Below are 27,712 nucleotides of genomic sequence, written 5' to 3'. Positions count from 1 at the left end.
ATGGAAATGGAAGTGGAAATAAAGGTGGTGGTAATAGCAGCAGCAACAATACCACCAAATACTACAGGAAGCTGAATTGTATACATAAATAAATAAAAGTGACCTGAAAAAAGCAATGTCATTTTCTTTTAAAGCCAGTATTAAAATATCTCTCCCTTTATGCTGGTGATTTCAGGGATCATTAAATATATAGAAGCAATTTGGGGGTGGGGGGGTAGAGGGGGGAGGGAGAGAAAGAAAAAGAAAAAGAAAGATTTAGATTTAATAGCAAAACAAGACTTACTCAAAGACAAATTCTTCTGACCATACAGGGTTTTGTCCTTCTCTTGCATGTGTTTTTGCTACTTGAACACTATTCAAGTATATGTTACAATATGGATTAGTAAAATGTTTTACTGGAAGTTTATGAGCTTCTTCAACATGTAAAACAAGACTGCTAACCTAAAGAAAAAAAGGTCTCATTTTATTACAAAGATCCAGAAAATCATCACTTTAAGTTAACTGAAATTTTTACTTTCTTCTATTTTTCAAAAGACTTTCTCTTTTCAAATGAAAATATTGACTTTAATCATATTTGTCCTTAGAAGTATTATCATCAGATACAACATAGAATGCAACATAAAATATAAAGAAATATAAAGAAAATATAAAGAAAAAAATCATTACTATTATTTAAACAATCTTTCTACCTTAAAAAAACATGACATAATTCCAAGTTAATTTCCTTTTTAAGTGTTTGCAATCTTTAGAATAAAAATTGTCACACTCTTAAATAATCAAAAAGGAGCATTTTCCTACATATACACAAAAAATTAGAAATATACAAACCCACCAATTTCCATTTCATATTAAGTTGGATTAAAAAAAATTCATGTGATAAATATATGTAAAATAAATTATAAGATACAATTCATGTTGGTTTCAAAGCTGACCTGTTTGTCTCTCCTCCTGGATATTCTTCTGTTACTTTCTACAATTTCCCCCCATCATTTTTATTATAGTGACCCTCTTTTCTTTCTTTTAAAATTCTTTATTTACATATCTCCCACCTCTTTTCCTTGAAAAATGCCTCAGAGGACAGGTATTGGTGGTAGTGGTGATTCTCTTGTAAAAGTTAAAGCAAACAAATCACAGTTAAAGGGGGACATATCTCAATTTCACCCTCAAGTTCTCAAGAATCAGGATGATTACTAAACTGATTATTATTTATGTCTTTCAAAAGTTGTTTAGTTTAAATATATTGTTATAGGTTTCCTGGTTCTGCACATTCCGCTCTACAATATTTCATACAAATCTTTGCAGGTTTCTTAAGAAATTGATAACATTTAGTCACTCTAAACTATAGGTAATTTTTTTTTTTGTTAAAAGCTTTTTCTGAATCAAATGATATAATTATGTTGACTTTTGTAGTTTTTATTAATACTATCTCTATTGTTTTACTATCTCTACTAATAAATACTTCTATATTCCTGGTTTAAATCCAGACTAGTCTTAGTTTTTAATTTTTTAAACTATGTTGTGATTTTGCTAATACTTGATTCAATATTTTTATAATGATTTTTTATCATTATAGATATAGGTATTTTTTTCTGCTTTGGTTTTCCTAGGTTTAGGTGTAAAGTCCATATTTATATCTTAGAAATTTAGGAAGACTTCCTCTTTTTATTTTATGATTTTTAAAAATATTCATCTATTTTTGTTGGCACATAACTGGACATAAGTTTTTAATTTTTTTGGTGGTTACATTTTAACTTTCAAACTGCTTCCCATACTTCCTACACCACATTAAAGAAAACCACCATTTGACACAGATATATACAAATGTAAAACCATATTATGCATATTTCTATATCAGGTCTTTCTCTGAAGAGAGATAATCGCACCTTCCTTCATGGCTCCATTGTAATTGATTTGAATATTTATAATATTCATAATAACTTAAATCATTCATAGCTATTCTTTGAACAATATTGCTATTACTATATATGACATTCTCTTGGTTCTGTGCATTTCAGTCTTGACTATTTCATGTAAGTTTTTCTGTATTTTACTAAAATTTTTTCACTAAAAAACTGCCTATTCATATTCATTAACCATCAATTAGGGAACGCTTCATATTCTTATAAATTTGACAAAATTCTCTACATATTTGACTGTTTTACAAAAATTTTCCCCAAATTTTCTGTTATCCAGGCATATTTCTAATGATTTCTTTAACTCTTCATTTACTTGAAATCTCACTTACTCTTTATAATAACAATCTGGTTTTCTTCTTTATAAAATAAGACTGTCTGATATTTTTATCTACTTTACAAAACAGTTCCTGGTTTTACTCATCAGTTGAAAATGTGGTTTTTGCTTTCAATCTTGTTAAACTGTTTATTTGATTTTTAAAGATTTCAATCTTTAAGTTAGTGTTGATTTGAAGCTTTTTTGATTTTTTTTTTTTTCAAGTTGCATGTTTTGGGTTTACTTCAGATGTCTGGGAATGCTGTCTTATTTTCTTTGATGAAATGATTTTGGTGATTTTTTCTTTGACCCATCAATTTTTTAGGATTAAATTTTCCACTTTAATTAAGACTTAATTCTTTCTTCAAAGACTTATAAATTATAATTTTTATAACACTGAAAAAGGAAAAACAATGTTATTATTTCTGCATTTGTTTATATTTTTTTCATAGTACATGGTAAAGTTTTAGAAAGGTGCCAAAATTATGCACAACTGAAACACATCTATGTCACTTTTGATCTACTGACATCTATAAAATAAAGGGTAAAGCTTTCCTAATGATTCTAAAATTCTACTCAAGACCTTAATTTCTTTCTTATCTATTAGATATTAGATACATTTTTCCTGTTTATCCCCTTTAACAATATCTATTTTTACTGTTGCTTTGTGAGATCAGATCTGTTACCCTGACATTTTTTCTTTTTTTTGAAATTTCAAATGCTGCTTCAGAGTCTTTGTTTCAAGTCTCTGGGGTTTTCTGGAAAACACATTGGGTTTTGTTTTCTAATCCATTCTATCCTTTTACATTTTATTATTACCATGTTCACCTCCCATATTGCACATTCATTTTCATGATTTTCTTTTTTCTTTCCTTTGTTTCTAATCCCTCTTTACAAACAGTACAGAGGTGAACAAGTGTGATCAATACTAGTAACTATTTCAATGAAATTAAAGTGATCTACTTCTATTCCATTGGCCCTGAATTCCTCCCCTCTCCCAAAATTTAATCATTGGTTCTTAATCTTTTTTTTTTCTTAATCTGAGCACAAGCCAAATTTTTATTACAAACATTTTAGAGTGGGTTTTTTTTTGCCTATTAATTATTCTCAATACTAAATTTCCTTCAGTCAAGAATTTAATGTATTTCACTAACTTAAACTCTTATGTTTTCAACCCTGTTTTGTCCAGCTTAGATAAGAGTAAAAGTAATGTGGTAACCACTTCTCTCTTCCCTGTTTGTGTACTCTTCTCATTCACCTAGGAGAAATTGTAAGCCCTGTCCCAAACTATTTCTCTTTTTGTCCATTTTTATTATTTATTTATTTATTGTTTTATTATTTATTTATTTTTGAGTTTCCTCTCTGACCCTTAAAGACCTTAAGGTTTTGAAGGGACATTTGATTCCTCCTATTTGTATACAAACTTTTCATGATTCCCTACTCCTCTCCCATTTGTCTAAATATATTTGCCTTTCTTGGTTTTCTTTAATTCCTGTGTTTGCATTTTGGCCTTTCTGCTCAAATCTGGTATTTTCATATGAAAACAAGTAAAAACTGCTAATTTAATTAAAGACACATTTTATTCCTTGCAGAATTATACTCAATTTTGCAAGTTATTTTTGGTTGTTAGTCTCTATCTTTTGTACTCTGGAATAGCATATTCATGATTTCCTCTATTTAGCCATGTAATTATAAAGTCTTATGTCATTCTAATTATGATTCCTTGGCATTTTATGATTTCTTGATATATCATATTCAAGGTTTTTGGCTTTTATTTATGAACTTTCAATAGTTTGAAGATTCTTGAAAGATTCTTAAATTCTCTTTCAATGGTCGTCCAGTGTTTTGATTTTATTCAAATATTTTCTAATGCCTTGTTGTGTCAATGATTTGGTTGGTCTATCCTAATTTTCAAGGAACCCACTTTGGGAGTATGTTTTTTTACTTTACATTCAAAGACATTATCCTCTAACTCCCCTCCCCCACCCTATGACTTTCATTGTATTTATAATCTCTTGCTCCACTTTTTTTCTAGGAATTCTTACAATGCTTCTGTGCAATCTATTTTAGTCTGAGGGGTTAGGCCTGCTCATAGTTGTGGGTTTAATTCTCTTTTCTATCAGACAATTCTTGAACCCAAAAAATTTCTTCATAATGTTTTAATATCTTCTGTTTAGCCTCAATTCTTAATCTGGAACAAAAGTCCAAGAAGAAGCTTTTTAGCTCCATCATTGAATGGGAGTGGAAGGACCCTGTTTCTCACCTTGTTTTCTTAGATTCCTGATACTGGTAATCTACCTCCCCTGGTCTGTCTGCTCTTTGTGCTTCTAGTAAGTTCTCTCTAAGGAACTGTCCCTAAGCAGGACACAAGATCATTACAATGATCTTATATTCCATCTTGGAACTTTCCCTGTCAGGGTATCATTGCTTTCCCCTCCCTACTCCTTAGGGATGACTTTTGTTCCTTCCAAGGTTTCCTTGATTGGAAGTTGACAATTACTGTGCTTTCTAGGCTATCCAATTCATAGTGTGGTCATGAGTTTTAGGTATTTTTACTTGTATTTTTGTTGGGTTTCTCTGGCAAAATTCCTCTTCCAATAAATGTAATGCATGTTTTTGTGTATTCCTAATCTGGATAAAGAAGTTTACTGATGCTTTTCTATGCATTTATTGTTATTTGGTCTGGTGCTCCTACTACATAGCAATGCAGAAATAAAAATGGAACAGTTCAAACTTCTCTATGACATACCAATGACTACATCCATCTTATTCAGAAGTCCCCTAAAATTTTTCACAAGATGCTCAATCCATTTTCTCATGAAGATATACAATATGCTTTCTAGCAACAGAATCCATATAAAGAGGAAATGAAGCATTGAAGAGAAATAATCCCACAATGTATGTATATAAGTTTTCTAGGAGAAAAAAAATTCCTTTGCTATAAAAACAAGAGTATACTTGTCAGGAATTAATAGTAAATTCATGGGTAGTTAGATGGGACAGTGGATAGAACCCTGGCCCTGGAATCAGGTGGAGCTGAGTTCAAATAAAATCTCAGACACTTAACACTTCTTAGCTGTGTGACCAAGGGCAAATCAATTAATCTCAATTGCCTTGCAAAACAAAACAAATAGTAAATTTAGAGGTCACAGAACTATTAAATATTAACTGAAGTAATACCCTCAATCTCAAAATTCCAAAGATGATATCATGCAAATTCCATGTGCATACCGGATCACACTGTGGATAGAATGCTAGGTCTGGAGCCAGGAAAACTCATCATAGTGAGTTCGAATCTAGCTTCAGACACTTTCTATTGATGTGACCCTGGACAAGTCACTTCAACTGCTTTGCCTCAGTGCTTCACCTATAGAATTAGCTAGGGGAGGGAATGGGAAATCATTTCAGTATCTTTGCAAAGAAAACAATAAAATTATGAGATGGACTAGAAAGTCCTTGAGGATCACAAAGAATCTCAACCAAGACCCATGTGAATATCTACTAAAAAAAAAAAAAGAAAACCACAGTTCATTTTATTTTTAAAAAGAAGTTGATAATAATTAAAATAACATTTCAGCTTCAATAAAGAAAATGGATAATTCTTTTTAGCTGAAACTAACAAAAATTATAAACAAATTATAGTTCAATAAATTACAAACAACTAGTCCAAATAGTTTAGTAAACTAAAACTGAATAATCCTGTGACAGAGATTTAGTTAAAATTCTTAATTTTAGACAATGAAATCAATTTTCCAACAAGAACTAATGGACACTTTCTAATGTGTGCTTATTTCATGTTATTAAGAGATTTAAAAAAAAAAAAAAAGATGTAAAAATCTATGAATAATTTACTTAAGCCATCTAGATCTCCTTGTATTTGAATAGGATCTTTAAAATAGTAAAAAAAAAAAAAAAAAAAAAAAAAAAAAGTTATAAGTTAAAACTTCAACGAATAAAAAGAAAAAATATTATTCTCCCAAGCCTAAGTGCTATAGGATATTTGAAGGATATCAGTTTTCACAACTATATTACAAACTATATTTTACAAGTTATTTTTAGATAAAATTAGATAAATTCTCAAAATATAGTATGCTTGAAATTGCAATTAATAAGCCAAAAGAAAACTAAAATACTTTACCTGTCGTAGGCGTTTGTTAGATGTTCCTGGACTAGTTTTTCGTAAATTGCAAAATGTCTGTAGACCTTTCATCCACTCCTACCAAAAAAAAAAAACACAAAAAAACCCCAATATTTCAAAGTACATTTTTAATATGTATATTTGATATCTAACACCAATTCAATATTAACAATTTATAACACAATGTGGTAGAAGTATTTTTTCCTTTTTAGCTTCTACATTGCAATCTCAAATATACTTTGATGTGTGTACACACATATGCATATGTATACACTTGAAAGGCATATATGTATGCAAAAATATGTCCATATATTCAACTTTTAAAAAATGGTATACATCAAAAGGCTTTTAAAAAAGCAAATATCAAGTATTAAATAGAAAATAGTCACTATTGCATTTATAGCTCATAAAAATTTAGTTTAATTTTCTTAATGAATGAACCAGTACTTATTTCAACTATGTAAATATAATTTTGGACAAAAGTAAAGCAGTTAAACTGTGTAAACAGCTAAAGTTAGATGTGTGAGGGGGAGACAGACTGTGTGTGCAGAATGTTAAATTCCAAAGCAAACTGATTAAATAAGCATCTTAACTTTCATTATTAAACAATACAGGATTTATTAAATATATTACTATAGTTACTAAATATATTACTAATCTATAATACAAAGTTTGTTTTTTGTTTACTCTGTTTTATTTACTGTCTTAAAAAACAAATTTTTAACTAAAACTTGAAAGAATAAATTTAAAGTACTATAAGCTGAAGCAGCTCTCCTGGTATTCAATTTAAAGTATAGTTTTACTTCAACAACTTTCAAATATAAGATGCTCTGGGGAATGGAACTAACAGCTTTGTGCTTATTAAAAAATAGTAAGTACAAATATTGCACTTTGGATTACAAATTTCTAGAAAGGTATTTTTGTTTTGCTTTTTTTTTTTTTTTTTTTTTTTTTTTTTTTAAGTTTGCCATGTCTTGAATTTGGAAGCTATTTCAATGTATCAATGTCTATGGTAAAATCACTGCAATATATCAGATTATTAGATCTGAATATCTAGAATATTAGAGCAAGGAATGAAAACAAAAAATTCAAAAGTTCACCAATTATCTAAAAGAAACCTGAAAATAATCACATACTGCAGAGAAGTTATTAAGAAGCAAGGGAAAAAAGGATTGTAAATGCAATGGAAAAAAAATTACAGAACTGGCTATCCATATAATCATGTGACATGCGAAACTTACATAGAGTTGTCCTCAGGATATGAGGAATATCTTCGCATAGAAAGAGGGAACATGGTAAAGTGATTAAAGCAGAGGATCCAGAGGTGCTGGGCTCTATTCCTAACTCCACTTTTAACATTTGCGACACTGAACAAGTCAACTAAGTTTTCTGTGCCCCAGTTTTTCCCATCTGCAAAATAGGGATATATACCTCAAGAGAGATATTGTACAAGTTTGATTTTTGTACAACTGCTACAAAAATACAAAGTATTTTAGTTAAATGAGAAGTTCTGCAAAGACCCAAAAGAGAAAATATATATGTATGTATATAAATATATATATAAAAAAACTATATTTTATATGTAAAATATAAAAAGAAAACGTTTCTTTCAGGACTAATAGTTTTTCATACTATAAAGATTTTTTAAATAGTTTGTCCTGTATTTTGATGTGACTCCGTGTCATACACAGACTCAAAACATGATGTGCAGTTAAGAGAATCATTCTCACTGTCCCCAGGGGATTGTCAGTGTATATTAGTACTTCAGTTTTACCAAGCCACCTTCTCCCTGTTAACCATTGTCAGGTTACCTCTTCCACAGAGCATCAAATATTCACAAGTGGTCAATAGTAGAGCTATACCTAAATTACATATTTCATAACAGTAGTACTTTAAAGTTAGACATTAGATCTTTCAGCAACATTATTCCTTCATTAAAACTGGTACACTGATTTTTGAACACACACACACACACACACACACACACACACATAACTGTATTACATGTATATAATCCTTAATAATGTTAGAGGAGACAGAAGTAAAGAAAAATTCTGAAGATACATATACATATATATGTGTATACACACACACACACACATATTTATTTCTTCCTAATGACCAGAATTCTACTTTTAATACCTGGACTTGAACCCAGAAAAAAAAGTATATGAACTATTAAAAAAAGCTAGCTTGCTTCTAACTGTCCTGTGCTGAAAATATTAAAGAATTTTTCATAGTATAGATATAATTAAAATGAGCATTTATTTCAAAATCATATAAATTTATTTTCTAAAACAGATGTGGGAAACATCCAGCCTGCAGGCCTTAAATGACCCACAAAATTATTTGTTCTGGACCAGCCAAGTCAACCACAGTTCCAGCCATTACATTAGAATTGGGTTAATTATGAATGGATGCCCATCAATTGGAGAATGGCTGGGTAAATTGTGGTATATGAATGTTATGGAATATTATTGTTCTGTAAGAAATGACCAGCAAGATGAATACAGAGAGGACTGGCGAGACTTACATGAACTGATGCTAAGTGAAATGAGCAGAACCAGGAGATCATTATACACTTCAACAACGATATTGTATGAGGATGTATTTTGATGGAAGTATATTTCTTTGACAAAGAGACCTGAGTTTCAATTGATAAATGACGGACAGAAGCAGCTACACCCAAAGAAAGAACACTGGGAAACGAATGTGAACTATCTGCATTTTTGTTTTTCTTCCCGGGTTATTTATACCTTCTGAATCCAATTCTCCCTGTGCAACAAGAGAACTGTTTGGTTCTGCAAACATATATTGTATCTAGGATATACTGCAACATATCCAACATATATAGGACTGCTTGTCATCTAGGGGAGGGGGTGGAGGGAGGGAGGGGAAAAATCGGAACAGAAATGAGTGCAAGGGATAATGTTGTAAAAAAATTACCCTGGCATGGATTCTGTCAATATAAAGCAATTATTAAATAAAAATTAAAAAAAAAAAAAAAAGAATTGGGTTAATTAAATGTTTGACCAAATAAATATAATGGGCTAATTTTTAAGTTAATAAATTTTTTGGTCCATAAATGATGTTATAAATATTCAAATGGCCCTTAGCAAAAAAAGGTTCCCAACCCCTGTTCTAAAAGGAAGAGAAATAATTCATTTCTCACTAACTATTCCTCTAAATAAATTCCTCTAAATAAATATAAATAAACAAATTTCTAAGTTCTTTTCTTTACTTGGAATAAAATATGAGAAAGTTCCTTGTTTTCCTTACATTATTTTAGGGAGTTCTCCCAAATGAACAAAATATGAAACATTCTAATACATAAAATTTTACATTAGAGACAAAAAAATTTCTCACCTGTGCTTGCTCTGGAGTCTCTCCTGCAAAGTAAAAGATGTAATGCTCTTCACTAAAGTGCTGAACTACTATCTGAAAACAGTTTGGCCTTTAAAAACATAAAACAAAAAAAATTATTGGAAAAAAAATTTTTTTAACCAAAATCAAGTGATATAATTATATAAACTGCTACCTTATTAATAAAATTGTTCAAACTTTTAAAAGTAAACACTTAGAAGATGATGAAATAGAGGCGGCAATCCAGTCACTAAAATGTCAAGATTTTTTGAGTCTTAGACAACTTAGGAGGTAGTCTGTGATTGAAGACTGGGATAGTGGCAAAGAATTTTGGGAACTCTCACCCCAAAGATAAAAAGGGGAAATTGAACAATTAGTCAGAAGGAAATTACTAGCGTCTTGGGTGTCGTTGGTATTGATTGGCAAATTTATTATCCATACACAGTTTTGATTGTAGTTCTAGCACTAAAACACTTGTGGTTGGTTCCAAGGGAACAGAAGACCTGGTACAGTTTCAAGGAAAGAACACAGAAGGGCAGTGACCATCCTTCTCGCCAGATTACACCCCGAATTAGCTCTGCAAACAGCAAAAAAGCCTATTTTTTATTTAAAGTTTTAGCAATTTTAGCATCAAACTCAAAGTAACAGAAAAAAAAAATGACTATAAAAAGCTATTATAATAGCAAAGAGCAAGACAAACTCAGAAGACAGCAATGTGAAAATTATCATGTCCAAAATCTCAATGAAAAATTAACAATTGGAATCAGCTCAAAAAAAGAACTCTTCGGAAGAGTTTATGAAAAACATAAGTGTGTTTGAAGAAAAATAAGAAAACTAAATGATAGTGACACAACACAAAATTGGTCTAAAGATAAAAGAGGGGGAAAAAAAATCACTGATAGAAATGAATTTACACAAATGGCAGAAGTAGAATTCAACATGGAAAAGGAGGTACAAAAGTTCATTGAAGAAAAACATCTAAAAATCAGAATTGGACAAATGGAAGGTAATGATTTCAAGAGACATCAAGAAACAAAAGTCAATGGGGCAACTAGGTGGCGCAGTAGATAAGAGTACCAGCCCTGAAGTCAGGAGGACCCGAGTTCAAATCTGATCTCAGACACTTAATACATCCTAGCTGTGTGACCTTGAGCAAATCATTTAACCCCAATTGCCTCAGCTAAAACGAAAGAAAGAAGGAAAGAAGGAAAGAAAGAAAAAATAGTGTGAAATGTTTCATTGGAATAACTGAGCTGGAAAACAAATTGAGGAGAAATTACTTAAGAATTATTGGATTATTCTCCAATTGATAAATGGTCAAAGGATATGAACAGACAATTCTCAGACGAAGAAATTGAAACTATTTATAGCCATATGAAAATATGCTCCAAATCATTATTAATCAGAGAAATGCAAATTAAGACAACTCTGAGATACCACTACACACCTGTAAGATTGGCTAGAATGACAGGGAAAGATAATGGGGAACGTTGGAGGGGATGTGGGAAAACAGGGACGCTAATACATTGTTGGTGGAATTGTGAACACATCCAGCCATTCTGGAGAGCAATTTGGAACTATGCTCAAAAAGTTATCAAACTGTGCATACCCTTTGACCCAGCAGTGTTTCTACTGGGCTTATACCCCAAAGAGATACTAAAGAAAGGAAAGGGACCTATATGTGCCAAAATGTTTGTGGCAGCCCTGTTTGTAGTGGCTAGAAGCTGGAAAATGAAAGAATGTCCATCAATTGGAGAATGGTTGAGTAAAGTGTGGTATATGAATGTTATGGAATATTATTGTTCTGTAACGAATGACCAGCAGGATGAATACAGAGAGGACTGGCGAGACTTACATGAACTGATGCTAAGTGAAATGAGCAGAACCAGGAGATCATTATATACCTCAACAACGATACTGTTTGAGGATGTATTCTGATGGAAGTGGATCTCTTTGATAAAGAGAGCTTTAATTGATCAAAGATGGACAGAAGCAGCTACACCCAGAGAAAGAACACTGGGAAATGAATATAAACTGCTAGCATTTTTGTTTTTCTTCCCGAGTTATTTATACCTTCTGAATTCAATTCTCCCTGTGCAACAAGAAAACTGTTCGGTTCTGCACACATATATTGTATCTAGGATATACTGTAACCCATTCAACATGTAAAGGACTGCTTGCCATCTGGGGGAAGGGGTGGAGGAGGGAGGGGAAAAATCGGAACAGAAGTGAATGCAAGGGATAATGCTGTAAAAAATTACCCCGGCATGCGTTCTATCAATAAAAAGTTATTTAAAAAAATAATTAAAAAAAAAAAGAATTATTGGATTATTGAAAGCCAAAATCAAAAGAAAATGGGGGGAAAGAGACTAGGTATCATACTTCAAGAAACTGTCAAGGAAAACTGTCCTGAAAGTGTATAACAAGAGGGCAAAACAAAAATTGAAAGAATCCACCAACTATCTCCATAAAGAGACCAAAATGAAAATTCCCATGAATGTTATAGTGAAATTTCAGGGCTCCACAGTCTAACAAAAAATATTCCAAATAATCAGAAAAAAATAATTCAAATACCCTGGAGGGCAACGGAGCTGAAATAACAACTAAGAATAATCTGAAGAATAAGAAACCAGAAAAACTGAGCATAATTTTTCAATTAATCTTTTCAGGAATATTGTAATTGATGATCAACTGTGAAAGACTTAGGTACTCTGGATGAATATAATGATGGCAGACAATTGATCATGACTCATGATGAAAATTACTATGCATCACCAGAGAGAGAACTGATCAATTATGTGAGTACAGACTGAAAAACAAAAACAATAAATAAATTTGGAATTATCTGTTATAAAGGTATCACTAAAAAAGGAGTATACATAAGAGAAGAGGGCTCAAGGACACTCAAGTCTCAAAAAAACCAAACCTTTGCCATCCACTCACACATCCTTTCCACCAAAGTGACAGAGATCAAACAGAATGAGAATTGAGACAAGGCCACTGGATGGAAGAGTTAAACTCTTGATGGGGAGTTATGGGAGAAGGGAGTAGGGTGCTGGTGGCAATAACGGAATGAAAATTCCACAAAAAATTAATTAATTAATTAATTGATCTTACCTGCCAAACAGACTATCATGAACAACATAGACAGAACAAACACTGAGATCTATTAATCCTTTTGGTTTTGTGGCTCGTTTTTCACTTTCAAAATAAATAAGCTGGGCATCATTTCCTTCTAAGATAAAATATAAATTTTTCCACCGTTTTCCTTTGCCTGCCAAAAAAAGGTAATAATTTTCATCTTTTCCCAATAAACATTAGAGGTTAAAAGTCAAATTCAGTTTGTCACTAAAAAGACAAATTAAATGTTCAACACAATTTTTGAAACCCTACTGAAATCTTAAGTTGTACTTTCTAAATTTTAATCTTGTATATAGAAAATTACAGAATGAATAAAAATGCCTAGAAACTTCAATATATCCTTTAATCAAAACATTTGGTGATTACAAATTGTCTTATGTTTTTAAAGTTCTCTGTTAACACAAAAATAAATTTTCTTTAGCATTAGAGAAATAGTAAAAAAGATCTCTACCTTATATTAGCTTTTCCTCCCATATTTTAATATAAGTAAATGTTTAAAACTCTTAATGAGCCAAGATGTATATGTAAGCATTTCAAAGAGTAATAAGGACCAATATTTCACATATAAAGGAATGTTCCCAAGATTACTATATTCTACTTGAAGCTAGAGGTAAGAGACTTGGAGATCATACAAATTTGTTCTTCAAATCCTGGATTGGAGAACTGGGCTTAAGATACTTAAGAAGTTTTATTTATAACCTTTATACTTAAAAAAATAAAAATAAAAATCAGTATTATAAAAGTACACTTAATAAACTTGCATTTTGTGTCTAATATGACTCACTTTAAAATAAAAATATTTTAAAATATAATGAAAATTACTTACTCTTTTTCAGAAGATAGCCTTTCTTAACAATATTTTTATAAAAGGCATCCTTGGTTTTGCGACGAATTGTATTGTAGATTTCTTTGCCATCTACCGAATCATTAAGTACTTGTTCTTGATGCTGATTTAAAAAAAAAAAAAAAAAAAAGACACATAAAATGTCTCTCAAATATAACTCCTTGGTGAATCCAAGATAAATCGATGTAATTGATATATGTACCCTCAATTAAAAAAAAAAAAGCATCATATTCTAAATTTGCATAATAAATCAAGAGGCTTCATAAATTCTTGTTTTTCAAAGTTAGAAAAGCTCTTAAATATAATTAGTAACCTATGAAAATGTTTTAATTTACAAAATAACATGACACAATGAAGCTCACATTTATAATTTCTGGGAACACATGCATTACTCAAGCAAAGCAATATAAAATTTATAATCAGGGAAATGTATAAATGAAAGAAAAGAAAGGCTGGTCACTTTGGAAAAACTAGGGATAGCTACTGAACTTCATTATAACCTTGAATGGAGAGGAAGGCTTACATGATGGAATGTCAGTGGTGAATTTACAGAAGGACAGATAAGAGGTTTCATGGACGAGTGGGCAAGAACAAGGTTGGCAGCTTTATTACTGGAAGGCGTATCCATACCAGTGAAATATTTGATCTACTGGTATGTGGGAATAGACTTAATCTAAGGAAATCTGCATAATGAGACTAAAGAGGAAAAATGGACAAAAGCTGGGTACAACTTTAGTTCTCCCAGATTAATGTTTTGTCTATCTACTGAAATATAATTGCATAAATTTGTGTTCATTAGCGTTTATTTCATTAGTGATGTCTGTTTTCTTACAAGTATATTTTGTACTTTATCTTACATAATCCCTGAGAAAGCACATGCCAGATAAATCAAACCACATTAATCAATTTGTCCAAAATCTCTCTCTTGCCCCTGATGAGAACCCAGTACATCAAATCTAAGGAATAACTGTCTCCTAAACTACCAGACTTGCTTCCAGTTTAGCCATCATTATGGGGAATAATTATTGTGGAGGGGATTGACTGGATCTGGAATCTTTCTCGTTCTAGAATCTACTATATTTAAGAAGCACAGTTTAAGGCACTCCTTCATTTAACCACTAGAGAAAAGTTGCAATGGCTCACTTAGCCCTTACTAGTCAGACAACAGGCCTCTCACGTAAACCAAGACTCATTCAACACCAGAACACAGTATCAAGTCTTCTTAAAGCTAAGTATTCCTCTAAAACCAGCAGCTCGGAAACAAAATGGAAGTCAAAGCCAAATGATTTTTACAAATGTGAGGGCACGTTACCCTCTACCATCTTGATAAAGCAAAGTTAAGGTAGTAAGTTTGATTAGTTGCTTAAGGAACCAATTATTATATATTTACAAACTCAGATCACGGATTAAAACTCAACTTTGGATAGCTTAATATCTTTACCCTTGTTATCTGGAGACAGAAAATACTGATGATATACTACTACTGATATTACTAAAGGTCAGCAGTACCAGTTGCTAACACAGCATTTCCATGTTTTACCATTCAACTTTCCACCTTTATTCTTTCAATTCCCGTGATTAAGTCATCTTTTAAAGCCCTTAATGCCTACTCACTCCCCTATCTCTCCACGTATTTTATCCATACTCTTTCCTAGACCCTACTACTTATGTCCCTCTAGTTCCTATTGTATTCTTAAATCTCCCCTCCATTCACCAAAATCAGATTTTAATTACAAGATATTCTGATTGTTCCTTCTCAGTTATCCTCCTGCTCAGTAAGGATCAATATCCCCTAAACCGATCTTGGACCTTCTTGTTTATCTGTCTCCCAGGTCTCAACTAGCTCTCTGCTGTAGATAATTTCTTTTTTTTCTTTAGCAGACATCAAAACATTTACCTTGAAATATAAAAGGGGGGAAAAAAGGCATTCATGAATAAAACCTTTATTGTATTTTTAAAAATAAAAATAATGTACAAAAATGAAGATTCCTCCCCCCCCCAATAAAAAAAAAATGAAAAAGAGGTAAAAATACTATTATTTATATTCAAGAGCAACAAAGAGTTTCAGGATGAGTTTTCAATGTCAGAGAAGCTATGTGAGCTAAAGAATTTCTATGAACAAATCCTAAGTCAAGTTTTTTAATTATATGGGTGTAGAGTCTACTTTTCCCTTCCTGACTAACAATTATTATGGAATATTTGTTCTCCCTTCTTTTGGTTTTGTTCAAGGCTTAATTCCTTATCACAATAGTAAATAATCCTCACCATTCTCAATTTTCCCTATAATTTAAGCCTAGTCTCTCATAGTCTATGGTGATACAATTTTAGGGGAAAAGAACTAAATACATTTTCTACTATGAAGCTATTTTAAAGAAAAATACTAATTTTTGTTCAATTTTTTCCAATATAAACACATTAAATACTACAGCATTATTTTTCTACCTTTAAAAAATTTATAACATAGTATATTAACATACTTTTTAGGCAGCTTTTTTCTGACAAAAGTTTACTTACATAAACTTCAATTACTTTTGTTTTAAAATTGCAATGTTTATTACTATTATTATCCTCTTAGTAGTAATGTTTAATACTAGACACAATGGCATCTGGTAAGATTCATCTAAAGATGAATTCAGTTCATAAGAACATGGAAAGAAAGGCACAATAATTCTTTCAGGGATCAACAAATTGTTACATTATTATTGTAATAAAAAAAATCAGTGCCCTTCAACTGCTAATTTTGCAGAATTTTAGATCTGGAAAAGAAATTTTGCAGATCATTTTTTAAAGACCCCCCCTCATTTTACAGCTTGAGGAAAATTAGATATTAAGAGACCAAGTGACTTTTCCAAAGCTACATCACTGGTTAAAAGTTAGATCCAGAAGTTAGGTCTCCTGACTAGTCAGACAACTGACTATCAGTTCTGTGCAGTAACTAGTTAAGTACCAGACCAGAAACCTGAAATATTCTCACACAAGGTCTCAATTTAAGTTTAAAATTGATAATTCAAGTTTCTCACTAATAAAGATCTGTATAACATTTCTATGCTGCAAATATTTAAAGTAGATGCCAAGAACGTTTTTTTCCTTAATTATGAATTTTACAAATTGAAAGAGGGCTTTTCTTTCAAACCACTTTAAATAGAATTTGATAAATGTAGTTCTTGTGGCCATAATTCCAAATCAGTTTCAAAATATAAACAGATGATTCAGGTTTCCTATCATGAATGAACCTTTGCAATTCTTCATGTTGGTGCTTAGTACCATTTCTCTACATGAGAAGAAAGGATTTAGAATGCAAATATGATCTGGTACTAATCTTAAACAGAATCTTAGAATAGTACAACCGCAGGAAAGAGACTTAGACAATTTTTTTCATTTCAAAGTATATGGTAATTAAGATTCACACTTTTCTCACACTTTTTTTTGTAAATCATTCTTTAGCAAAAAAGATTTAAAACAAGGTGTCTTCAAATTTCACTGACTTTTTTTGAGGGGGAGGGGGGGAGGATAAGTAAGTTATGTAAAAGGAATCTATGGTGCAAGTTTTGTACTCTTTGTAAATCATTAATGCATATCACAAATAAATATCAGCTAATCTACTCCCAAAGCTTTAAGGTGCCATTCAATTTCTTCATCAGAAATTATAAATGCTTTTGATGTAGTTGCAGATGTAGCAGCCTCGGGCAGCTGAAGATGCTTCAGTCATCTTTACAGAAATTTCAATTCCAATTTCATCAATACCTAGTTCATAATATCCTGGCTTTCTTCTTCATCGTCAAATCCATCAAAAATATCATCCAGTGATTTCAGAAAAGCCTGAAAAGACTTACATGAACTGTTACTAACTGAAGTGAGCAGAGCCAGGAGCAACAGCAAGATTATATGATAAACAATTCTGATGGACATGACTCTTTTCAACAATGAGATGACTCAGGCCAGTCCCAATGGTCTCGTGATAAAAAGAGCCATCTGCACTCAGAGAGGACTGCGAGGACTGAGTGTGGATCACAACAAAGCATTTTCACTTTTTTTGTTGTTGTTTGTTTCCATTTTGTTTTCTTTCTCATCTTTTCCTTTATGATCAGATTTTTATTGTACAGCACAATTATGGAAATATGTAGAAGAATTGCACATGTTTAACATATACTGATTACTTGCTGTCTAGGGGAGGAGGATGAGAATAAGGGAGAGAAAAAAATTGGAACACGAGGTTTTGAAAGAATGAATGTTTAAAATTATGCATGTTTTGAAAATAAAAGTTTTAATAAAAAAAAGTCATCCAATGTATCACTAGTGGATCGTCCCTTCAGTTATTTCCATTTTCACTTTTTCCTTCTGGAAATTCTATATTGTTTTTAATGTCTTTTGTGGAACCATCTTCCTGTTAACTGCTTGCATTGTTTTTGCAGCAGTTGATCAAGCTCCAGCCATCTTCATATGGAAGTGCATTTCGTTATTTTGTGTAGCTATAGAAGTGATTTTTGAAGTCAGAGCAAAAGTTCTAGTTTTGTTTCCTTAGCTGCCATTTTTAAAATTTCTAATTCCAGCTGTTTTCCCTGTTTTCTTAATGCTGCTTGATCTCTAATTATAACTTTCTGTACAACTTATAATTCAGGGGCCTCTATCCCAAGTACAGCAGGGTGTATTAGGGAGAGAAGCCATGGGGCAGGGAAAAGAGTCACAAATTCCCCGAAATGCCAGGGTGGTGGGGTGGGAGCTCTGCATATGATTCTTAAATGTATAAAACTAGTCTTCTTTTTCATTCTAAATTCTAGTAGTTAATTGCCAAGCCTAATGTACATCTCTATGTGGACATCCTAAGACTCTTAAATGTTCAAAATAGAGACCATCATCTTTCCCTATCCATCCTCTGAACTTCCCCATTTCTGTTAGAGAAACTATCACCTGTCTAGTCATACAAGGCTTGCAATTGTGAAGTCATTCTTGAAGCTTTCTCCTTTATCCTCCAAAACCAATCAATTGCCAAGTGCTAGTGATGCTATCTCTATTATATCCCTTGAATACGTATTATCAAATAAGATGACTAGAAAGATAAGAAAAGGTAAAGAAAAGTTAAGTAGATCAAGTGGTAATAGCAGTTTGGTAAGATGGGTTTATGTATAGGGCAAATTGTGGAAATATATAGGTAGTATAAGGTAGAAAATTATTTTTTTTTATTTAATAATAACTTTATATTGACAGAATCCATGCAGGGTAATTTTTTTTTTACAACATTATCCCTTGCACTCATTTCTGTTCCGATTTTTCCCCTCCCTCCTTCCACCCCCTCCCCTAGATGGCAAGCAGTCCTATATATGTTAGATATGTTGCAGTATATCCTAGATACAATATATGTTTGCAGAACCAAACAGTTCTCTTGTTGCACAGGAAGAATTGGATTCAGAAGGTAAAAATAACCCAGGAAGAAAAACAAAGATGCAGATAGTTCATATTCGTTCCCCAGTGTTCTTTCTTTGGGTGTAGCTGCTTCTGTCCATCATTTATCAACTGAAACTCAGTTAGGTCTCTTTGTCAAAGAAGTCCACTTCCATCAGAATATATCCTCATACAATATCGTTGTCAAAGTGTATAATGATCTCCTGGTTCTGCTCATTTCACTTAGCATCAGTTCATGTAAGTCTCGCCAAGCCTCTCTGTATTCATCCTGCTGGTCATTTCTTACAGAACAATAATATTCCATAACATTCATATACCACAATTTATAAGGTAGAAAATTAGAAAGGTAAGTACAGCAATAGAGTTAAGGCTAAAGAAAAGAAGTTGAGCACAATTGTCCAGTTATTAAAGATAACTGACTGTAAAAGTTTTAGCTATGTGCTTAGAGTCGAGGTGAAATTTCCCACAAATAGGGAAAAATATGAAAATCTAGGCGGTGACAAGCTTTAAGAGATTGCATTTATGCAACAACATCTGTGTTCAAAGTGTAGATTGATTTTCCTCCAGAAAACAAAATGAATGTATTCAAAGAATGCTCCTCGAAAATATTAAGGAAAGAGAAGCAAGACGTCAATAGGAATAAAAAAGGATCTGAGGTAGAGGAAAGGTGAGATCTTTTTCAGGACGCTGAAGTATATTATTACATGAAGAAAGGAAAAAAACAAGAGACTTGTACATTTATAATTTCAAATCTGTAACTCTTCCAAAAGAGGGGAATGCTCCTGTCACACAGACAATAACACAGTAGAGCTACTGAAGTCATCAGGAGATCATCTAAAGTTAAGTGTCAAATGAAAATTCAAAAAGTAATAGTAGCCAGTGATATCCTGCTTAGGAAGTAATCAGATGACTTTTTGTTTACTTGATAACAAAAGGAGAACTCTATTATCTTCCTGAAAGATGTATCTAAAACATAACAAAAACATCAAAATGGAGGACAACTACTTTCTATTCATGATTCATGAAGGAGCTTATCACTAAAAAATGTGAAGTCTTAAGGTTCATCATGTTAATGATGTTTGGTTTGACTCTTTGTACAAGCTAGGTCAAATGTAAATTTAGGCCTTCCTGACTCCAGGACTAGCACAGTATCTGCTACACCACCTAGCTGTCCTATTACAAGAGAACAGTTACTCTTGTCTTTTCAAGTCCAATGAAAAGTGAAAAACTATTTGAAAAATAAAATTTAGCTGTTTGTAGTGGCTAGAAACTGAAAATTGAATGGATGCCCATCAACTGGAGAATGGTTGGGTAAATTGTGATATATGAATGTTATGGAATATTATTGTTCTGTAAAAAATGACTAGCAGGATGAATACAGAGAGGCTTGGAGAGACTTGCACGAACTGATACTAAGTGAAATGAGCAGAAACAGGAGATCATTTATATACTTCAACAACGATACTGTATGAAGATGTATTCTGATGGAAGTGGATTTCTTTGACAAAGAGACCTAACTCAGTTTCAACTGATCAATGATGGACAGAAGCAGCTACACCCAAAGAAAGAACACTGGGAAATGAATGTAAACTATTTGCATTTTTTTCTTCCCGGGTTATTTTTACCTTCTGAATCCAATTCTCCCTGTGCAACAAGAGAACCGTTCGCTTCTGCATACATATATTGTATCTAGGATATACTGCAACATATTTAACATATATAGGACTGCTTGCCATCTAGGGGAGGGGGTGGAGGCAGGGAGGGGAAAAATCAGAACCGAAGTGAGTGCAAGGATAATGTTATAAAAAATTACCCTGGCATGGGTTCTGTCAATAAAAAGTTACTATTAAATAAATAAATGAATGAATGAATGAAAAAAAAAAAAAGGCTAGGAAAGTAAAGTCTAAGAATGGGGGATTATAGCTTACAGAATGACAGATTCTTAGCCAAATATAGAACATATGTAACAAAGTCTGGAAAGAAATTTTCTAATTATCTGGCAAATATAATAATCAAGAAAAATTTAAATTGAAAAGAACAGGGTAAAAAATCCCCACATATACATTCCACCATAGATACCAAAGAGAGTAAATAGAAGTCTAGAGAAAAGAAGAATAGACTCTCTAGACAGACAGACACACACACACACACAGAAATCCAATAAAAGATTTAACACTTAAAATCATTACTTCAAATATCTACACATACAAAGTTTAGGTAACAAATAAAGGAAAATCTGTTTTTAATTTAAGATGGCAAATTTGACTTCAGGTATTTGGGAAGTATAAAACTCATGATTGTATCATGGTTTAGATAGATATCCTTTTTTCAAAAGAAAAAAGGAGAAGGGTAGCATTTTATACTAAAAAGGTGCATTCACGCTAGGAAATACATTTATATATATGTACACACACACACACACACGAGATTTGCCTTTCTAATCATGCTTTGCTAGACTACAAATATTGAAATTACTTAACATTCCCTCAAACAACCAAGTGATGATATAAAGAAGTGAGGCGTAGATTCAGAGTACCAGAAGATAGCCATGATGGCATTAAAACTTGATATAGAAAATACATAAATTAATTCAATTTAACAACTATTAGTGATTTTGCAAGGTGTACCAAGTCTTAGTGCAATAGCTTAACACTTGGAGTTACTAAGACAGGGGCTCAAGTCCTACCACTGACTGGGATCACAGGCAAAATTGCCATAGGCAAATCTCTAATATTCTAAGGATCATTTGCTGTTTTGTATCGGAGGAGAGAAGAAACTTGAAGAAATTTGTTGCTATTTAAGCAACCTATAATTTTCTCTATGTTCAACTTTGATTTTTTTCTGGCTAACTTCACAGATTTAATTTTGTTAATTATATAAGTCTATCAGTTAAAACACTTTAAAAAAATCCTCAAAAATATTATTTGGGCCTCTGGGGTATGAAACCCTTACCTGCATTGGAACAGGATCCTTAAGGTAGTAGCCTTCAACAATCTGTTCTTTCCGATAATGTTCAATGATATCACCAATGCTAGGAACATAAAAATTATAAAACTGACAATTTATATTATGTCCAAAAAAGTGTTAATTTGTAAAGGTAATATTAAGCAGAGTTATGTTATTAGCAAGATCTCCATAGCATACAAATTGGAAAATATTAATGAAATGCATACTCATAGTAATGCTGGATTAAAAAAAAAAAAAACTCTTGGTCAAGTTCTTCTCTAAATCAAGATTCCTTTGGTCAGTCAGTACCAAAATTTTAAAATAAAAACATTGTCATTGACATTAGCTGAGATTATAAAACCGTGGAGAGAGGATTAGAAGAAGCCTTCAACTTTTATTAAATTTCTTCTATAACACTAGAATGGAAGAACTGATAGATATATTCCATTTACTTAACAATCAATATGTTATGTTAAATTACTTATTCTCACCATCACTCAATATTGTTTCTCTAATTATCAGATGCATTTTGGCTGTAATTGCATTCTGAAGGACCTATATCTGAGAGGCAAAAATAAAGCCAAAGAAAAACTATAAATTTCTCTTCCAAATGTCACCATTCTACTCTCAATAGAATAAAAAAAGTAATTTGATTTACAACATTACAAATAATCTAATATTTGAAGAAAAAAGTCTGAATAAAAAACTAAAGGACAGTAATACATAAATTTGAATATGATAAATACAATGCATAGCAAAGCAATTAGTTTTCACTACATTAATAACTAAAAGTTGACATTGTATGTTGTATTCAAGGCTTGCAAAATATTTCCCCCACAACTGATTCAGTGCCTTAGGTAGCATAGTATTGTTTCTATTTTATAAATTAAAGAAATTGAATGTCAAAAGCTAGATTTTCTAATCCCAGTGCTCTTTTCATCATGCTATGCTGTCCTTAAGACTGATCTGAAATTCCACAATTTCTTTATTTCATTAAGGAAAAAAGTTCATAAAAATAAATTCTTAAAAGTGAAGATTTTATTTTTATCTGTCCTTTCATTACTGCTCTATTTTTAATAAAAAATCAACTCAGGAGATGGAAAATTTTAATTCCATTAAAAATTTTATACTTTTTTAAATGTAAAAAAGTAATCATTACAAAGTGAAAATAGATGACTCAAAGAAGTTACATGAAAAAGATGACCAGATGAACTGAATTCTAAATATTATTTGACACAAGAAAAAAGGGAAAGTGATAATAAAGGACTATTACAAAGAGGCCATTATCTGAGTGTAAAAAGCTCTGTCTGATATTTTTCTAAGGAAAAAAAAAATTTTTAATTAAAAATTTTAAGTGCTGATTACTTCATATTTTAAAATGAGTGTTTGGCTGATGATCATCCAAATTTCCCAGTTCAAAAATTAACTTCGATGAATCTTAGTCAATAATCACCTTTCTTTTATTGTAAAACCTAGAGTGACTTTCATTTTGATCATTTGATATTCCTCATTCTTAATTGTCCCCTAAATCCAGTCTATTCTTTCATAAAAGAAAGCAGTTAAATAATAGACATAGTGATTTGGAAATGTGGGTACTGTTATTTCCTTTCTTCACCTAAACAACAAGCAAGGATGGTTTTACTTTTACTTTAACAGGAAAATAAAGTTATAAGTATATATATTACATAAACTTCTAAAAAATGCTTAACTCATAAACAATACAAAACTGACAGAATAAACTCCTATCCCCCAACATATAACTGCTTTTACTAAAAAATGTTAAAAAATTATATATTTTCCACAAAGAATTCTCTCTACATACTCAAGTTAAATAAATTTGGATTTCTTAAAAATAAATAAATAAATAAAAACCCTGTAATGTTCTCAATTTCATATTATAATGAAGTCTGAAAAATACAAATATTAGAAACATAAAGCAACTAATTAGTATATTTTTAAGGAAATTATTTCACATTGCATATTTAACTGCTAAACTATATGCAAAAGAAATTTACAAGAAATGTAAACTAAATATTTTTCCCTTGTTGTTCAATAGTGCCCTTTATTGTAATGAAGGACTGTCAATGCACAAAAAAAATTGTTTCTAGTATTTAGGAAAAAATTCTTCCTTTGTAAAACGTTATACTTTAGGGTATACAGAAACCAACTAGTTCAATAAACATACACTTCCAAATAAGAAGCTGCTTATCAATCTGATCTTCAACAACATTCACCAAAAGGGATGTAGGCTGGTGCCTTGTTAGATTTTCTTTTACTAATTATTTTGCTAAATCAATCTACTGGGGTATCAGTTTCAACTTAAAAGTTCTGCTCTAAGCAAAAGACTTATAGTTAGAAATTTGATCTGCAATTTCTTTGTAGTTTATAGGACGTGCAAATTAGTAATCCCAAAAAGACTAATCCAATTATATTTTTAAATCTATCTATTTTCCTCCCCCCGCCCCCTTTCTTTTCCTTCCTTCCCCTTTCTTTCTTTCTTTCTTTCCTCTTTCTTGGTATCTGAGGCAATTTTAACCAAATTTTTTTCTAGAGAAAAAAAAAATCAAATTGCCTTAAAAAATATATTATACATGCTTTACCTAAAGCTCATTCTAATTTATCATTTTATTCCTTTAAAAAAAAAAATACAAGTGTAAAGAAAAGGTTACTAGAGATTAAATCTTCAGATTCCTACAAATTAAGTTTATTACCATATCTAGAGGGCTTGAGTATATTATAAATGTCAATATTTAAACGCAATGTGACTTTATTTTTTAAAATTCTCAGAGCTCAAATATAATACAATATAAATACAATAAAAATATACTTGCCAAAGGCAAATAAAAATTCACATTTTTTTTAAACTCACCTATTATAGTATCGGCCTCCCATCATAAACTGATTGTTGGGTGTTGGACATATTTTAAAACGCTGAATGTTTTCACTGGTCCGAAAATAAAGTGAATAGTCACCAGGAGTATTATCAGAGGGCCGTACAAGGAAACTGCAAACCTGACCTACTGTGAAAATACAAAAAAGTAACAATTATTTTTATACACTCATAGTTATCCTAAAACTTCCCATAAATTGATTGCAATTTATATGAAAAAGTAATAAGATATACAGGTATATACACATATAGATATATTTGTATACACACACACCCCTACCCCTACTCTCTCATTTCTTTTTCTGAGAATTTTCTAAACAACTTTTTACCTAGGTTTTTCTTCTGGATACTGTCTGATTTTCAAGTCCAATTCTTTTTCTTTGACATGACACCTTTTTTTAATTCTATACCTAAGTACCATTTAAGTTGCCTAGTGAATGTAAAAAATGCCAACAGCTAAATGGTGTAAATTTCCTGCCATAAAAGAGGCAAGAAAAAAACTTTTGCAATGGAGGAGAGAAGGAATAAAGGAACTTCACTCTTATCAAAAATGGCTCAAAAAGGAAATAACATACACACTCAATATGGGTAGAGAAATCTATCTTACCCTGCAGGAAAGGGACAGAAAAAAGGGAACACCAAAGAAGGGGCTGGTAAGAAGCGAAACACTTTTGAGGAGGGACAGGGTGAATGAAAAGAACAGAATAAATGGGGAAAATACAGTTAGTAATAATAATTATGAAAATAATTTTGAAGCAAGTTTCTCTAATGAAGGTTTCACTTCTCAAAAGGAAAGGGAACTCAATCAAAATTACAAAAGTAATTAAGATCCATTCCTCCATTAATAAATGATCAAAAGATATGGCTATAAAGGTTATAAAATCATGCATATCCTTTGACCTAACAATATCACTACTAGGCATAAATTGCTAACAGCTTTTTCCTCAGGACAAAAACAGAAATTGAGGGAATGTCCATCAACTGGAGAATGGCTGAATAAATTGTGCTATGAGATTGTGAAGGAATATCATTGTTCTATTAGAAATGATGAGCATGATGCTATCAGAAAAATCCACAAAGTACTCTATGAGCTCAAGCAAAGTGAAATGTACTATTTCTATAAGAAATGCATTTGTTATCAGGTTATTTAGATTTATATATTTAGTGAGGAACAAAAGGAAGAATATAAAAGTTCATCAACTTATAGAATTTCTTGGAGAAATTAAAATTCAATACATTTGCCAAAAAGTTCCAATTATTCAAGCTACTTTAATTGTAACTAATTCCTGTGATGTCTCAGAACAAGGTGGTAAAAAGTTAACATACACAAACACATATTTGCCACACATTTTTGGAATGAAATGTGGCGAGTTTTAAACAAGAACAAAACAAAAAAAAAAAATCTTTAAAATTTCAATGGAACTCTTTTCTTTATTCTTAAGAGTTTCATTCTCTAAAAATCAAGTTTTTAAAATGAAGAGCAATTTCCTACTCCTGATAAACTTAGCAGAGAATTCATTTTTTGTATAATGCATTAAAGTATGCAAAGCATTTTCTTCACACAAGGACCTTTTGAAACAGAGTATTACAAATTATCAATTTCATTTTTATAAATAAGGAATTAGCTCTAGCTGATTATCCAACTTGCCAGTAACTACTTAGCTGAACAGCATCTGTTATCTAGGTCCAATTCTTATCCAATGTCAAGTAACAAATTGTGTATAAATTAAAGACTAATAAAAACACATTTGAAAAACATAGAACTAAGTTAATTCAAAGTAACATTAACAGTAAGAATATATATACCTGTCATCAATAAAGCATAAGCTTCTTGTTTGGAAATCTTCCCATGGAACCATCTTAAAAATGAAATAAAGAGAAAATTCAAATGTATATCTTTGTTATTTTAATAATGAATGGACAAAAGCTAAAAATTTATTTTACTGAGTCATTCAAAGAAAACATAAAGAACTTGGAAAAAAGTTAACTTAATCCCCAACAGAAGTAGCTGGCCAGCTTGAACAATGCCCATCCCCACCCCCAACCTCCACCTACCATACTCCCTGGTCTGTGGAGTTCCTAAAAAATGAGGACACATGTGAAGTTCAAAAGTTTCTTCAGAACAAGCCAAAATCTGCTTCTCTGTAATTTCAGCTTAATTCAATAAACGCTAGCCTTGGTTTGTCCCCACCATCTATGTTGTTTATTCCTAATTAAAATGCCATTAGTTTTAGAAATAATGAAACCATGTTAACTGGGTCCACCAAAAACTGAGGTTTAGAACCTTAAAGTCATCACTCACTATTTTATATATGATTTAATGTAATGCACCTATTTCTATTATGAGCAAGCTATGTTAAGCACAGAGAAAATAAAAACAAAAATAAAAACGTATCTAATCTCAAAAGAGATATAATATATAAATAAATCAATGAAAGATGGGAAGTGAGGAGGGAAAGACAACTTGAGAGAGTAGGAAAGAACACTAACAACTAGGGGTATCAGGAAAAGTACAGGAGATGATTTCTGACAAACCTCAAAGAAAGCTAAGGACCTAAAAGGCAAAGGTGAAGAAAGAGTAGATTCTAAGCCTAGTGAAAGTTTATGCACAGAAGCAGGAAATAGAATTCCAAGTGCTCTAAACAATAAGCAAATTAACTGCAAGTGTTACACATATATGAAGAAGAGTAATGTGAATTAAGTCTGGAAAGGTAAGCTAAAGTCAGAATGTGAAGAAATTAAAATGTCAAGCTAAAAATTT

General features: G+C 31.5%; 1 protein-coding gene and 1 pseudogene across 1 annotated transcript in view; both read right to left on the bottom strand.

The window, feature by feature from the left end:
• The window catches only part of RASA1 (RAS p21 protein activator 1), a 103,848-nt gene that overhangs the window by 24,259 nt on the left and 51,877 nt on the right, over nt 1–27,712 (bottom strand). The window contains exons 7-14 of the mRNA XM_051993159.1: nt 26,758–26,810; nt 24,931–25,081; nt 22,068–22,146; nt 13,698–13,818; nt 12,848–13,004; nt 9,734–9,821; nt 6,368–6,445; nt 284–441 (exon numbers count right to left, since the gene is read on the bottom strand). Coding sequence (XP_051849119.1) covers nt 284–441; nt 6,368–6,445; nt 9,734–9,821; nt 12,848–13,004; nt 13,698–13,818; nt 22,068–22,146; nt 24,931–25,081; nt 26,758–26,810 — 885 coding nt within the window. The remainder of the gene's footprint in view (nt 1–283; nt 442–6,367; nt 6,446–9,733; nt 9,822–12,847; nt 13,005–13,697; nt 13,819–22,067; nt 22,147–24,930; nt 25,082–26,757; nt 26,811–27,712) is intronic.
• Nucleotides 17,226–21,832, bottom strand: LOC127545934 (charged multivesicular body protein 2b-like; annotated as a pseudogene).

This window comes from Antechinus flavipes, chromosome 1 (genome assembly GCF_016432865.1).
Source record: "Antechinus flavipes isolate AdamAnt ecotype Samford, QLD, Australia chromosome 1, AdamAnt_v2, whole genome shotgun sequence".
In the NCBI taxonomy this organism is placed as follows: domain Eukaryota; kingdom Metazoa; phylum Chordata; class Mammalia; order Dasyuromorphia; family Dasyuridae; genus Antechinus; species Antechinus flavipes.
This window is presented reverse-complemented; position numbering and strand designations above follow the sequence as displayed.